The sequence below is a fragment of the Chlamydotis macqueenii genome, chromosome 3, assembly GCF_036417535.1.
Source record: "Chlamydotis macqueenii isolate bChlMac1 chromosome 3, bChlMac1.mat, whole genome shotgun sequence".
Classification (NCBI taxonomy): Eukaryota; Metazoa; Chordata; class Aves; order Otidiformes; family Otididae; genus Chlamydotis; species Chlamydotis macqueenii.
Window position 1 is genome coordinate 71,285,252 of NC_141558.1, and position 15,688 is coordinate 71,300,939.

A 15,688-nucleotide genomic window follows, 5' to 3' on the forward strand; every position below is an offset into this window, starting at 1 on the left:
CAGTTGCATTGATTTGCAGATGAGATGACAGGGAAAACATTTTCAAATACTGTAAGGTATTCATACTGCTTAAGATTTAAGGATTGCTCCTAACTAATCTTTTCCAAGCTCTCACGAAAGACAATCTAGCTTGCATTCTTTTAATGTGTTTCAACAGATCGGTGTCCCTTCAGCTGCTTTATCTCATATTGTGCACCTCTGCATGCTGGAAATGGGCCAAGACAGAAACATCTGGTATTCCAAGAAGCAAAAGAACAGAGCAAAATTTAGACTGCCATGTATACCAAATATATACCAATTCTCTCTCCAAGTTTAGCTTCTGGAGTTTAATGGTACTGCAAGTGCTTCTAATCCCACACGATATTTGGTCAGATACAAACAAGCAGGGCCTGCCAGTTACTATCCCAGTCACCCTCCTGGGAGATTCAGAAAATTTCAGGAGTTGGTAGAAAGTGAGATTTACTAAAAAGCTTTGCTACTCTCTCTGAAACAAATCTCTTTTCAAAATATCAAAGCCTGTTCCTCTGATCGGTCTCCAAGGATGTGTAATTTCAAGCCATTTCCATGAGCTAAAAGGGCAAGGTGAAGTATATGGGGAAATAGAAAATGAGTCTAAATAGATAAAGAACACAGGTGTGCTGACAGCCATAACAAACTGTCCAAATCAAAGCCGACACCAGAATGCTATCTACAATGTATACGTACACAAATCTATCTGAACAGCTGATATCTGTACCTCTAGTCTCATAACTTTCAGAAAAGGGCTTCAGATTCCCTGAAGCGTGATTGCATCACCTGGAGCGCAAGGAATCATTGGAAAATTTGGGATTTTCTGCAAAATTCTGAACTGGGAATCAGCACTGAAGAATCAAAGCATCCAAGGATGTTGAGATCTGGGACTGCAGTTCAGACCCATATATAATCCAACCAGCCGCCAAGCCCAAGCAGTACCAATGCAGCGGAGAATACATACCCGGAAATGAAATATCCCAGCATAATCATCCTGGAATCCTTGATCCTGTGGCAAAACATTTTCCAAAAATTGCTTCTGCAGTGTCAAGGAGCCCAGGGCAGCCAGCATCCAGCAATCACCTCCAGGGAGGGAAGAATCCAATGCATTCAGTCAGTTACTCACTTGTTGTGGACCATAACTAACTCTAGGAAAGTGGTCTTCAACATCTAAGAACGAGCTTGTTAAAAGAAACCAACATTCTTCTGTCTCCATTTCCTCCCAAAAAATGCTGAACCACTACCCACTGTTCAACAGCAATGTCTTTTGGGAACCCTGATGCCACCCAGCCATCCTTTTCTACTTTCATGCTTCTCCTATCTTTTGTGGCCATGTTTAGACTTGCAGTCTAGAACACCAATTAGGAAATCTTCAGACCTCTCAGTGGGGTGAGAAATTGGAAGACATTTCTTTGTATACTGGAGTAGAGCTGCTCCCAAAGACAAACATGGTTATGGAACAGGAAAAAAAGATAGATCTGGTACAGGCACATGCCTGGGTACGTATCAGAGAAGGCAGAAACATCCACAAGAAAGAAAACACTGAGAGACAGATGAAGACATAGGCATCAGAGCTATGCCTACTTATCTCGGAACTGTATTTGACCTTGTACTTGAAGCATCTGCCTGATCTCAGTTGGACCTTCCTTTCTATGCCTGTCCTTATATACAGAGGGCAGATGCCCCATATAAGTAACAGGGATTAGAACTGCTGCACTTGGGAATCTTGTTAAATATCTGCAATAAATTGTGTGTGGACTTGCGTAAGCCTGGATTAACCTGCACTAATTGTTTAGTGCAGCTACCATGGTCCATGTCTTCCCACTGAGCACTCAGAATACAGCCAAGCAATCACAATTGGCTTTGTGCCAATCTTTTCCAAAACAGTAATACGACCTTACCTATTTCTCCTTGCATGATATCAAATCTGCTAACTCCATCCATGATCAAGTAAGGATTTCTCTGAAGTTCCTGGAGAAGAGAAAATGCAAAGAGCAGTGTGAGTACCTAGCAGTACATTCCTGCCCTTTGAAGGCCCTTGCTAGCCTACCTTTTCCACAGCTATTTCTCTTGAGCCCTGATGTTTTCTTGCTTGCCACCAACAAAATCAGAGGAGATACTCAGGCATCTCTTCTTTAGTCTGCTCAGCTCTTCCTAGGGATGGGTACTTGTGGATTGGTGCTCACTGAGCTTTCATTTGAGTTTCTCTAACACTACCAACACCTTTCAGAGACAGCTCTGAGCCTGGCTGCAAAATCATGCCATTTCCTGGGGGACAGTAGAGCAGAGACACAGAGGTTTCCAAGCAAAGTGGAGCAGAGACTGTACTTCAGCTCTGCACTGGGTCTGGGAATGCTTTACCCTCTGAGCCTTCTCTGTTTCCTTGCAGGACTAACACAGAGCAGCCTGAGCTGCTTTTCATCACCCTGGTGAGGAAGCTACAGAAAGAGAGCTTAATCTCTGGCTGCAAAATCCCATAGGCCTGACTGACTTATTTTTAACTCAGGGAGAATTTTCCTTTCATTCCTTGAGAGTCTTGCTTGGGTAGTGAAGGGGGAAACACTTCAGAGCTTGGCTTTGCACACAGAAATGTGAACCATTCTCCCACCTGTGTCTGCTATTGGCCTGGGACATCTGAGAGCTCAGGTATGAATGGCCTGAGCATCCCCTGTGAGTAACCCTTGGCACACCCCAACTGGGTAAGGCTCTGTTTGAAAGAGCAATCAGCCTTAAATAGGAAAGTCAACACGCACCTAAGAAAATGAAGAGATAAAAGGGAGGAAAAAAAAAACATCTGAGCAAGAAAAATAATAATACAGCAGCTCTTCCTTAAGCAGGCCCTGGCACTTCTTCTCCACAATTGATTTGACATGCTGCACAAAAATGAGACCAGCACACAATGTGACTCATGACTTGTATAGTTGCCTGAGCTCAGCATTAGCAAACACTGTCAGTTTTCTGAAACGGCTTCACAGTGATCAAACCCCTCTAAGAAGTTTCCCCATCAAGAGAAGATGCAACACAATGTCGCTGCTCCAGCCTGGCAGACAGATCGTGCTCCCACAGCACTGCTGACACTGTGGAAAGCAGCCTGGGGAGGCATCTTCCTTGACAGATGCTTTCATGCAGCCATCCATACCTATCCCAGCACCTTGGAGATTTGCGATAATAGACTGAGAATCATAGAACGGTTTGGGTTGGAAGGCACCTTCAAAGGTCATCTAGTCCAACCCCCCTGCAAGAAGCAGGGACATCTCCAACCAGATCAAGTTGCTCAGTCCAACCTGGCCTTGAATGTTTCCAGGGATGGGGCATCCACCACCTCTCTGGGCAACCCGTTCCACTGTTTCACTACCCTCATTGTAAAAAATTTCTTCCTTATGTCTAATCTAAATCTACCCTCTTTCAGTTTAAACAATTACCATTTGTCAATCACAACAGACCCTGCTAAAAACTTTGTCCCTATCTTTCTTATAAGCCCCCTTTAGATACTGGAAGGCCGCTATAAGGTCTCCCCAGAGCCTCCTCTTCTCCAGGCTGAACAGCCCCAGCTCTCTCAGCCTTTCTTCATAGGAGAGGTGCTCCAGCCCTCTGATCATCTTCATGGCCCTCCTCCAGACTTGATTCAAGAGGTCCATGTCCTTCTTATGTTGGGGGCTCTGTTTAGCTATAGCAAGGTAGCAGTCCTAAGAAGTGATGGTCACCAGCAGCAGTGGCTGGTCATCATACAGGGAAGTAGCAGCACTCAGCCCTCCTCCCTTCCCCTCTACATCTGTTCCAGCTTTGTCTTCTCCCTTTCTTTATTTCCCTGACAGCAGTTTGCCTCCCTCACCTGCGTGAATTCAAAACCTCCCACAAGCAGGAAAGAGTAACTTGCATGACAAGGCTCTGAATTTGGCCTGTGCCTTTGCGTGTGTCTGAGTTGCCAACAGTTATCCCAGGAAATCAAAAGCATAAAGGAATGGGTATTTTTGTTCCCCTATCATTTCTGAGGCTGTTATAGTCTTAGTTGCCCAAGGCAGGGTGGCTGGGGTCTGATGGATGTGCTACAGTGCATAGCTGCCATGGGGGTAACCACCACATAGAAACACAAGCCTGAAACTAATGGAAAGGCAGCTGCATCTCCTACGGGACTGCCAAGGAAAGGACTGATGCTGTGTTCTGTATTGGGACAATAAAGCTCTTAAGTGCACTGTGGATCCTGCTGGCCTACGGAGGCTGGTTGAAAAGTCAGCCCATTAGATGCTTCAGCAGATATCCTATTATCCTATTGCCCACCAAGATATTTGACTCACGAGTAAGCAAAGGGGGATGAGCTGAGTCACTAAGCAGGTTCCTTGCTGAGAGAAACCAATAATTTTGTCTAAAACCAGAAAAGACATGATCTGAAGTCAGCCCCAGCTAGCATGCCTTGACTGTGCATACAGCCAGTTTTATGGCTATTAGAGAGAACAAAAGCTGAAGTCAGACACTCTCACTGTAATTCCCACAACACTGTAATTCCAGTGGGGTGTACTCCCACAGACTTAAAGGGCAATATCTTTAAACCAACACATGGAAAAGGGGCTGCTCAGCAGCTGTCCCTCTGCAGAAGCCAGGCAGAAAATGCAAGGTGAACGGCCACCAAGCTGACACCAGTGCCACTGGCTGAAACGGCAGCAGTCCTCCTTGCTGCTTGCACTGAGGTCAGAAATGGCAGGGCAGGTTTCAATCAGAGGTTTGTGCTTCTGAGTGTAGCCCTCTCTCTGTGGGCTTGAGGAAAAGAGGTAGCATGGCACACTTCAAAAGGATGCAGTGCACAGAGCACAAGCTTTTTCCGGTATTGGGTGCAAGCCAAGGAAGGGCAGGGGACAAAAAGAAGCTGAATCAAAGGCAGGAGGGGACAGTGGTGGGGAATTGCAAGACCAGGTACACAGAAGACTTCTGAAAGACTGCAACCCCTGAAGTCAGTGGTGGAATGGCTGTTCCCTCAAAGGATGCTGTGTGGAGCCTGAACTAAACACAAAGGGTTTCTGAAAGAGCTTAGAGAGGATATAATTGTGATGGCTGCAGTGCTCTGGAAATCTAGGTCTTCCCAACCAGAAGGAAAGGGCGGAAAGGAAGTCTCCAATTAGCTCCTCTTCCTTCAAAGGAGAGAATACAGCAGTCATAAAAGACCAGAAACTATCATATATTATTGCAAAACACAGCTATGCACATACTTACCACTACACAAAACATGCAAGCCTCACTATTCCCTAGTGCTCAAATTGCATGACAAATAGAGAAACCACAGATTTAACTAGAAGTCTGTCCAGAAGCAGTGCCTTGTTTCACTCAGAAATTATGATGACTCTTTGCGACATCTTCCCCGAGACTCTTCAGATTTAGCTGGAGGGGGAAAGAAGAGGGAGCACAAGGAGGCACGTGGTCTCTTCTCAGAGTATTTACGAGTCCAGCAGTGAAGGCAACCATATGGGCTGCAAGTCAGGCACTCTGCTTGAACTCATCCCCTCAGGACAAAGCTATCATCACTTGCTTTCCTTGGCCCACTGAAGACTTCGTTACATATTCAAAGTAGAAGCTCAAGTTCAAACCAGTTCATCCTCTAAAGAATAGTCTTACCATAGAAGTACTGCTTATCCAAAGGGCAAGATGGAAAATTAATTTGAGAGGTGGAAGGAGAGAGTCCTGTGCATTTGTCTCTAAATTTCTCTTTATAATTGCTCAGCATTTTTATGGAAGAGCAAGTCCCCGGAAGAAGCTGGAAGTGAGTAATATAGATTTAGGCCATATGCAGACATACATAAAGAACTCAGTCAGACATTTTTGCGGAAAACTGGAAGCCCGAGGTGGGATTTTGTGGACAATATAAGCCAGTCTGACTGTAGGCTGCTGCTCAGTACGGTGTTCTGGCCGTGGCCACTTTCCCACAGGTTTCCCCACCAGCCCAGCATGATCCTGAGCGCAGGTAGAAGGCCACTGAGGGTTAAGAGGCAGAATACAACTTTTTGCAGAGCTGCCTCTGAATCAGTCCACCTTAATCCAACTGTAAAATCCCTGCCTCACTTCTGTTCCTGCCACAGTACCACATCTGTCCCTTTGGCTGTACTTCTGTTGCTCCCTGCTGCTCCAGCTCCGCTTTCCTGACATGTCCTGCCATCGCGAGCCACAGCGCTCCCTGTTCAACACACACCAAGAAAAATAAAAAGGCTGCTATTGATTGAAAGCCAAACTCGGTTCTCAGCTGGACAAATCTTAATTCAGCATCACCGCTGTGCCTGTAAAAGTGTTGCTCTGGATTAAGAAGCAAACACGGTTCCCTGGGCTGAGGCAGTGCCTAGCAGTGCTGTGAGGAGGAGTCAGGGCACATCACTGTCATACACCCCGCAGCCACACAAAACCTCCACAGAATAGCTAACACAGAAATAAGCCCATTGGAGTAATGAGGGAGGACAGAACAAAGAGTAAACTGCGCTGAATCACATCAAAGGTCTGCCTGTTGTAATGCCTCATCTCCAACAGCTTGGAGAGGGAGCTGGATAACCAAGCAAGTGGAAAGTAATGCTCCTCCGGTATACATCCTCCCACTCTCCATCACTTGGGGGCTAAAGGACTTCCCAGGCCTCTATCCAGTTTTGTGTGTATTAGATCTCATGGGAATCAGGAATCTGTTTCCTTGATTCTGCCATTTTTTTTTTAAACTCATATTCTGCTTTTCTTTGACATTCTCTTAGATAGGAAAAATCAGGCTAATCTCAAGGGGTTTGTGTGCACCACCAGAACTCAACTCCTCACTTTACAGCAGAATAGCTCAATTCCTAATTGCCTGTTTTCAACATAAATGCCTCAGATGCTTAAAAAAACCCGTTCTCTGCTCCAGCTCTCTCTCACAATGGAGGAATAAGGGCCTCAGACTCTGCACAGGTACAGAGCCCGCCAATATGAGGGCAAAGTCCTGCTGGAGGACAGACTGGTTTCCAACAACCAGCAGAAACAAAAACGAGCTCAGCTTTTACCTGTAGCTCGTTTGCTTTGTGTAGCTCAATGCTAAAAAACATGACAACTGCAAACAAAGCAGGTAAACATAGGAGGTAGCCCTGTCTACCCTGAGCCTTTGAGCCGCAGTTTCCTTAGAGTCTTGAAACCTCCCATTCAGACCATTCAGTATAAGTTTTCAAAGTGGCACAGTGTTACCAACTACTCCCTTGTGGCCACCACAGCCATATAAAATCTTGCGGACTGATTCCCAAGACTGAGAAACAGGGAAGGAGGTGAGTCAACCAACCATCACAGGAGCACTGCTTGTTCCTCAGCTCCGGATGCGTGCATTCCCCTCCACAACCAGCCCTTTCCAAAAGCAACAGAGGCCGGAGATATTATGCAAATAAACCCTCCTCATCTAAAGCCTGTGCAGAAAGACAGATCTAATAAATGGTGATGCACTGCAGCTTCCTCTGCTGAGAAGCTCAACATGAGCAGGCAATGCTCGCTTGTGGCCCAGAAGGTCAACCACATCCTGGGCTGCATCAAGAGGAGTGTGGCCAGCAGGTCGAGGGAGGTGATTCTCCCCCTCTACTCTGCCCTGGTGAGACCCCACCTGGAGTACTGTGTCCAGTTCTGGAGCCCCCAGCACAAGAAGGACATGGACCATTTGGAGAAGGTCCAGAGGAGGGCCATGAAGATGATAAAAGGGCTGGAGCACCTTTCCTATGAGGACAGGCTGAGACAGTGGGGCTGTTCAGCCTGGAGAAGAGGAGGCTCCGGGGAGACCTGATAGCGGTCTTCCAGTACCTTAAGGGGGCCTACAAGAAAGATGGGGAGAGGCGGTTCAGTAGGGCCTGTTGTGATAGGACAAGGGGTAATGGTTTTAAAATAGAGGGAGGTAGATTTAGATGGGATATTAGGAAAAAAATTATTTACAATGCGAGTTATAGAACACTGGAACAGGTTGCCCAGAGAGGTGGTGGATGCCCCATTCCTGGAAACGTTCAAGGCCAGGCTGGATGAGGCTCTGAGCAACCTGATCTAGTTGGGGATGTCCCTGTTCCTTGCAGGGGCGTTGGACTAGATGACCTTTGAAGGTGCCTTCCAACTCTAATCATCCTATGATTCCTCGGCCGAGATACGAACTCTGAAGTCGAGGTCAGATGCAATCAGCTGAGTAGGCAAGTGCTGAGACAACGGCAGCCTGGAAATGCTGCTCCTGTTCAATTACACTGATTGCACATGCACACTCAAAAATAAGGTGAATTGATTTTGATTTTCATCAGGGAGAAATACTGAACAAGATCCAAGGGCCTCGCAGCCCCTGGGAAATGTTGAAGCTGTGAACTCTGCCATGAGCAGCTGGCAAGCGGCTTTGGCTCATCCAGAAAACAGCCCCATGGTGACAGACTTGCAGGTAGTGCAGGACAGCACTATCCCGCATCGCCACACATTTCCCGTAACTTGCTTTATCAAAGCAGCTCACGTGACAATCCACATTTCTTTTTGTCCTTTTTTTTTTTTTTTTTGTGGGGGGGTGACAGAGGGGGTGGGAGGTTTTTACTCCATTTTTCCCCTGTGTTAAATTTTGAGGTTAACTTCAAACAGCTGCCTGATTCCTTGCCTGAATAAAATCTGCCTTTTTCTCCCCTCCAGCTACAGACAGGCCAAGGCTGATGCAGTAGAAACTTCAGCTCAGCTTATCTGTGCAGAAGAATCCTAACTTCAAAATTACTTTTTTAAAGGATCCATTTTGGTTTCATCAGTTCTTGGGTTCAAAATTCCTTAATGTTGATGTTTATTCCTGGAAATCTCTGGGAATTAAGTAAAATGTTAATAAACAAATAAACACCAAAAGTAATGTAGAATCATGATAAGCACTCTGTTGCTGAAAGAAGGTTACACTTGCTTTGGGAAGGGGCAGAAGAAGGTGGAAAAAATGTGAGCAAGCCCTTTGCAAAATTACTGGATCAAATGATGAATTACTTTTCTCAGCAAACCACCATTGTCTCAAATTGTATCATTTTCACCAGTACTTTTTAGATGCTAAGTGCAGTAGCATGGTTCTCTGAGTCTCTGATACAGGAACAAGGCATTTCCCTCGCTTAAGTTTACATTAAAGCAGCCTGTGCTTCTGTGGCTTCTATACAAGAATTTCCTTTAGACCCTACTCTTCCCTTCCCCTGACACAAGACACATGAGGCAAATACCCAGGGAGTCCATGCCCTGATGCTACGAACAGACTGGATGATGCAGAGGAAACCCATGTTGGCTATTTCAGAGAGTCTTTCCACTTTGCACCCTCCTATAAGTCACATCAGAGGCACTCAGTGATTTCTATCATCATGACCCTCAAACCTTCATTGGCCACCTTGCAGATTTTCCCTCTCTTCGAGTTGCTCCCCACACATGTCACAGCCTATGTTAAACAGGGGACAGATCCTCCTATACCAGCTCTCGCTCAGCAATCCCTCCACTCCATAAGGTAGCTACAGGGTCCCAAGAGACAAAGGATGAACAGCTGCAGGAGCAGTAGTTCGTGACTTTGAAGACCTTTCAGAAAAACCCTCAGTAACTTTAAACCTCTGCCCATTTTAGCCTTATAAAGTATAAGTGCTGAAGATCAGGGACCATCCTTACAAAGTTTATAATGGGCACCATATCAAGCACCATGATGGGCTATTGCTGGTGCAGGGCCAAGGCACTGCTGCATACCTGGTAATCTCTCTCCTCTCACATGTACCATGTTTGAAAATATAACCAATGTTGGCAAAAATAAAGCACTCAAGATTCAGCACCACAACAATTCACATCATCTGGATCATCCTATTTCAGTTTCCTTTTGCATCTGTATAGTATTATGATCAGAACAAAGTGAAATATTTAGCTAAAACATTAATTGATTAAAAATGAATATTCAGCAACAACAAACCATTTTGTAACATCCTCTGTTCCACTCAATTGCTTGTGTGAAGAAAAAGCACCAAACAATGAAAGAATGTGTTCTGAACATTTTTAAGGAAGCATCTTAGTTTCTGAAATCTGACATAACTCTTCAAGGAGAATTTCCCTTTGTCTGATCTTTAGAAAAGCCCAGCTACAGAAAATACTTTGTTCAATCTAAAATAGAACTCTCTTCCATATCTGCAAACTGTGAGTGAACCAAAAGACCAGTTAATTGCAGAGCTTCTGCTGTACCTGGTACCTGCAGTCCCACCTCTAGTAATGCTTTAAGTACCACACGCAAAATCTCTCTTACAAATTGCACACATTTCACTGGACATAGACTGAGGGCCTAGGGATGAAATCACAGCCTGGAGCAGTCCCCATCTGATGGCAAACTGCAACTAGTGCACAGTTAGTTAGGAAAAGTGACATTTCAAAGGATGTCTTGGTGCTTCTGATCCACCTCCCCCTTCAGGGACTCCCATATCAAATCAGCTCACTTTACAAGTCAAAATAAGTTGTTCCTGACTGTCACCACTGACTATTGCTGTCTGAAAAATCAAGCTGTTTTCTCTCTACTTTATACATTACCTCGAGATATGAAGACTCCAAACTCTGAACGTAATTGGCAATTCTCTTAACAATGTACAAGGTAAAATAGATGCAGCACATTGCTCAACTGCTCAATTGGATCTGGAACAATGACAGCAGTTATAATTACTATCTACCACTTAAATAACTAACTACTATATGACACAGAAGATGGAGGTTAAGAGACTAATAGGGCCAAGATGCCATTTTTGTCGCAGGTACATTTGCAGCCAATTTCTTTTTAATATCAGAGGGAGCTAATAATGGAGGCTGAGAAAAATACATACATAGGTCAAATTGGCCATGCTGTCAGCAGGATGTAACTACACTCTGGGAGATACGTTCAGGTAGGAAACAGTCTTCCTTTAGGAAATCACAGGTATCTTTTTTGCTGAGTAGTTTAGGTAGCTTAAACACCTGGGATCATTACAGTTAGCACTGCAATGACCTAAGAGCAAAGAGTTTATGAACATTTCTACACGGGTGAAAGGTGCCCAACTTAAAAAATTTCAGATTTCTGGCATTTTGACTCCTAACACTGTAGCTTTCCCTCTTCTTCCCTGGGGACCAACTCCCAGAGGCATCTGGACACAGCACTGGCCTTTCAGGAGACAGCAAATGCAAATACAGTTTTATTTACTTCTTGACCCTTGGCTCAAAACATCTGCAGCTCTCTAAATAGCAACCACTGCTATTTAGCAACTTCTTCTGTCTCTGCTTCATTCTGCCAGATGAAGACCATGCTTATATGTCACTGTGATACAGCACGGGTGTTATGGTGATGTTTGAGGACTTTTGGTTGTGCTCTCCAGGCTAGCACCATTGCCCTTCATCTTGCATCTTGTCTAGCAGGACAAAGCCTGGCTGGTTAGAAAATGGCTACAGGTGGAAGTTTTGGATAAACTGAGAAAGTAAAATTTTAAATGGAGTCTTCTTCAGCACTGGCATCCTAGGTTTCTGTTCCCGATAAGCCAGTTGAGTCAGCAGTCTCAACTTTTGTCCCTTAAGTACATTGCAGAACAGCAGCCAGTGATGCTGCCTGAACCTCCGTAATAGAGGAAAAGTCTTTTCAATGTTCACGTTGTGAACCCTGGGCCACGAGCATACAATGTAATTTTTTAGAGGAGAGCTCTGGCAAAGTCAATGACTTTTCATCCCCCTCCTTCCTGAAAAAAAACTCTGGAAAATTGTTGGAAGCAAGTGGTTTCAGTCAATTTGCTCGGGTGATGCTGGAAACTGTAGTGATTGCTGGAAAAGTCTTCAAAAGGGAAGTGCTGGGAAGGAGAGGACCTCTGCAAATGTTTTAAATTGATTCCACAAAAACTTTGATTCACTTGCCTCACCTGACAAACTCCAAGGACTAGCAGCAGCAGGTTCTGCTTTTGGCAAGGTACATCTGTCCCTTTGCACATGAAATAACTCTCAGGATATCTGAGTAGGATAGATGTTCATCCCACACTTTGATGCCTCAAAATTAGTGGTATTTGGGTTCCCAAGTCAGTTTGTATGCTTTTGAAATCTTATACTTCTCTGCTGCTCCCAAATGGCAAAAACATCAGGATGGTTAGTACTTAACAGAACTGTAACATAACATTTTATTCCAGTTTACTTGTCTTTAAAATGCCCCCGAGAGACCTTTCTAATACCCATGTTTGTCTTTTGTGAGTCTAATGCCTAGTTATTGTATCTTTGTCTTTCTCAGTCTGGAAATGGTGTCAACTAACTCCTCTCCTTTGCATATTTTTGTTACTCTTATAGTATAACTTCTATTTCAGGAGAGATTATCCCCACCTGCTACAAACCTGTAAGTGGAGTGCTAGTGTAAAAAACACAGCACCAGCTGCATTCTCACTGGACCTGGATTGGAAGACAGGCTGCCTGAGGAGAAGCCCAGATGTTCAGCCAGAAGTAGGAGCTGCTTCTACAGAGAATGATCCCTCTGCAGCAGCTCCACAGAGGACACTCAGACGTCTGCACCCAGCACCTCCACACCTACTGAGTCATGTCATAAAGCATTGACCCAGATTGGAAGTGCCTGCACCTCTGCACGCACAATTTCTCTGATGCTTTCAGGCCCTGCCGCAGCAGTTAGTGGTGGAGAAGTTCAAGCCTCAGGACTCATCCCTATCACCACAACACTGCGGCCACAGCCCTGTTTGTGTCCAGGCTGCAGCTTCTGCTCCATCTAATATTTCACCACATTACATTCCTTTAACACCAAGGCTGGGGCTTCTCGCCTTTCCATTCTGGAATCCATATTTAGCAGCTATGCAGGCTCCTTAGGCTAGCCTGCTTTTCTTCTGTGAGCCATGGCTTTCAATGTCCATGCCAGCAGCAGCCGCTGCTGTTGGTACGGTAAGGCCAGCACACTGCCAAGCTCCAGCATAACCTCATTGCCCTGCTTGCATCTGCCGTCCAAATAAATCTTTTCTAGTTATCTTGTCCTGTCTCTACAGTCTCACAGTTACTGTCTCCACACCCTGAGGAGCTGCCTTCAGGGAGATAAACTGGTTTGGTCCAGCCCAGGGAAGCCAAAGGCCCCAGGCATTAGTGGTGCGCTCAGCAAAACCCAGCAAAAAGGCAGTGTGTGGCTAATCCAGTGGCTGCACCAGCAGCAAATGGTACACAGCACTGCTATACAGAACAGTCTGACCACGGAAAGACTCCCTAAATTAGGTCCTAGGACAAAAGAGCTGTGTGTGTCATTCTACCTGCCAGTTTAAGACAGATAAGACAACGACTGCCTATTAATCTGCAACTTGGAATCAGCAAACAAATGTATTATATCTCATGCCTTGTCCCAATTACCTTAAAATAGGTATTGCTGAATCAGTGGCTTGGATTACAGAAATCAGAGACCTTTAATAGAATTTGACAGCTCTTCAGGTTTGCACAAAGTCATCTAGAAGCAGATCAAAGTGGGAGCCCTAGTTCTAGTCAAGTTCACAGGTGGAAACAAAATTCCTACAAAGATGTACCCTAATTACACAGTTATCTTCCCTCCACAGGTCCCACACCAAGGATCCCTTCTTGCAGCATTGTGTTCCCAGTGCTCCCCTTGGGGTCTGCTTCCCTGCTTAGCACAGATCTCTTCCCACAAGGTGAAGGCTTTTAGCCCCGGCCATTATTGCTCCCACTCGGCAGCAGGGCTATGAAACACCCTGGCTGGTGTAACTCACAGTTGGCCTCTTCCACTGTATCCGCCGCAGCTTATCCTCTGGAAGCAGGTTGGGACCGATGGAGCTGATGTGAGCAGGGAAGGTGGCATCCTCAAAAAGCAGTCCTTGGCTCAGACACAAGGCTCGCAGGCGGGTGAAGTCCTGGTTATTAAATTTCTTCAGGTTCTGGAGGCTTCCCGTTGGCCCTGTTGTTCGCCACCCCTGCTCCAACGTTGGAGCAGAGCCAGGGGCAAGCATTGTGCCCCGTTCCTGTGAATGGGAGACATGGACTGCCATTAGTTTCCTGATCCAAAGTGGTGCCTTAGGAGTGTGTGGGAAAGAAACCCCCCTGTTCCTCCCCACAAGAGGATTGTGGAGCAGCAGCTTGCAAAGCTGAGGGCATTCACTGTGACAAAATACTTATTAGCTGGAAATGCCTGGGGAAAGAGCAGTTGTCAAATCCCAACTGGTTTATCTTAAACCAGTGCTGTTGCTGCTACAAATTCAATTTTGAGTCTTCCCTGCAGACAGAGAGCAAAGCTGTTAGCAAGCCGCTGTGTTAGCACTGAGGTACATCTGCAATGTAAGCGAGCGTAGGGAATGGAGCAGGAGCTGCAGACACAGGGAAGGAGGGAGGTGGTGTGAGCAGGGAGGCTGCTCAGAGCTACCCAGGACATTTCTATGGATCACACCTGTGCCCAGGGCATCTTTCCAGTTACTTACTTTATTTCATTTCCACAAGTGAGCACTTGACAGTCACTCTCTGCGAGACCTAAAGAAGGCAGAGACTTGTCTTTCCTTGGGATCTGCTCCAAAGACCTCAGACAAATTAGCGGGTGGCTTCCTACTAGCTTCCACAGATGCTCCACCAGACTTCCTAAAGCTACAGTGCTGAGATGGGACCAAGCTGCAACATCCAGACCTGGATCCCACCTGCTCTATTTGCTTGCATGAACGTTCACCAAGGTTTAGGGTTTTTGGATTCAGTAGCTCATTCGGAGACCAGTGTTTGAACAGATCTGAATTGTAGACTCAGATTTAAATGGGGCAGTCATTGCACAGCATCTATAGGTATTCCAGTCTGGAGCATGTTTGAACCCCTCTTTGTTAATGTGTCTAGAGGAAAGGGGCAATTCAACTAGGAAAAATGAACTTTTCATGCATGCAGTGAAACCCTAGACTGGACAGACCTGCTAATACATCTGCTGGCACAGCTAGGAGAGGATGCAGGAGCTAAAATCATCTGTTGTGGACTCTGTGCCCTTTACAGTCATTAAAGACCACAGCAGGATCCTTGACATCAAAAATCTACTTTTATTCCAAAGGGAGGCAGTACATTGTCCATGGAGATGCTGGATTGTGAGGTGGGAGGGCTTTTGGGACAGGAGTGGGAGAAGGGCACAGGAAGGTGGAAAACACGCATGTTTGGATGGGCAGCAGCACTGGAGCTTTAAAGGATGAATTTGTTCTGTCTAACCAAAGTAGGGGCTTTCACGTGCACTCCCCAGAGCTGCACAGATGTACAGAGGGATGCACATGTGTGCACCATCTCCTGGGGATCTTCCTTCAGCTAAAAAGCTCTGTTGTGGAGTTCAGAGAAGTAGCAGGAAGGCTGTTCAGCTTGCCTTGCCTCCTGGTTCCTCCAGCACCTTTCCTCATGCAAAATTACATGTTGCTAGGTCAAAATGCAACTCTAAGTCCACACCAGTTTTCACCCTTTATTCACAACTGCCCTCAGAAAAAAAAAAAAAAGAAAGGTAACTGTCCTGAGCTGTAATTCCCCTTTTCTTCATTTCGTTATGAAAAAAAGCTCCAGGTGAAGCCCTACATTAGCAGACTTTAAAGGTCAAGACAGATCACTGTGATCCCCTCCTCTGGTTTCTTCCATGACAGACACCACTGCACTTGATTCAGCGATTCCTGCCCCTAGATCCTGGCTTCCACTTAAGACGTACCTTCTCATAAATTAGCACTAGAAAACACACCATATGCCTTGGGCAAGCCACTACTACAATTAA

At 45.6% G+C, this 15,688-nt stretch overlaps 1 protein-coding gene across 1 annotated transcript in view; it reads right to left on the reverse strand.

Annotated features, from left to right (window-relative positions):
* Positions 1-13,928, reverse strand: part of CAPN13 (calpain 13) — a 45,962-nt gene extending 32,034 nt beyond the window's left edge. The window contains exons 1-3 of the mRNA XM_086745963.1: positions 13,692-13,928; positions 1,911-1,980; positions 974-1,092 (exon numbers count right to left, since the gene is read on the reverse strand). Coding sequence (XP_086602089.1) covers positions 974-1,092; positions 1,911-1,980; positions 13,692-13,928 — 426 coding nt within the window. The remainder of the gene's footprint in view (positions 1-973; positions 1,093-1,910; positions 1,981-13,691) is intronic.
* Positions 13,929-15,688: the final 1,760 nt, after the last annotated feature.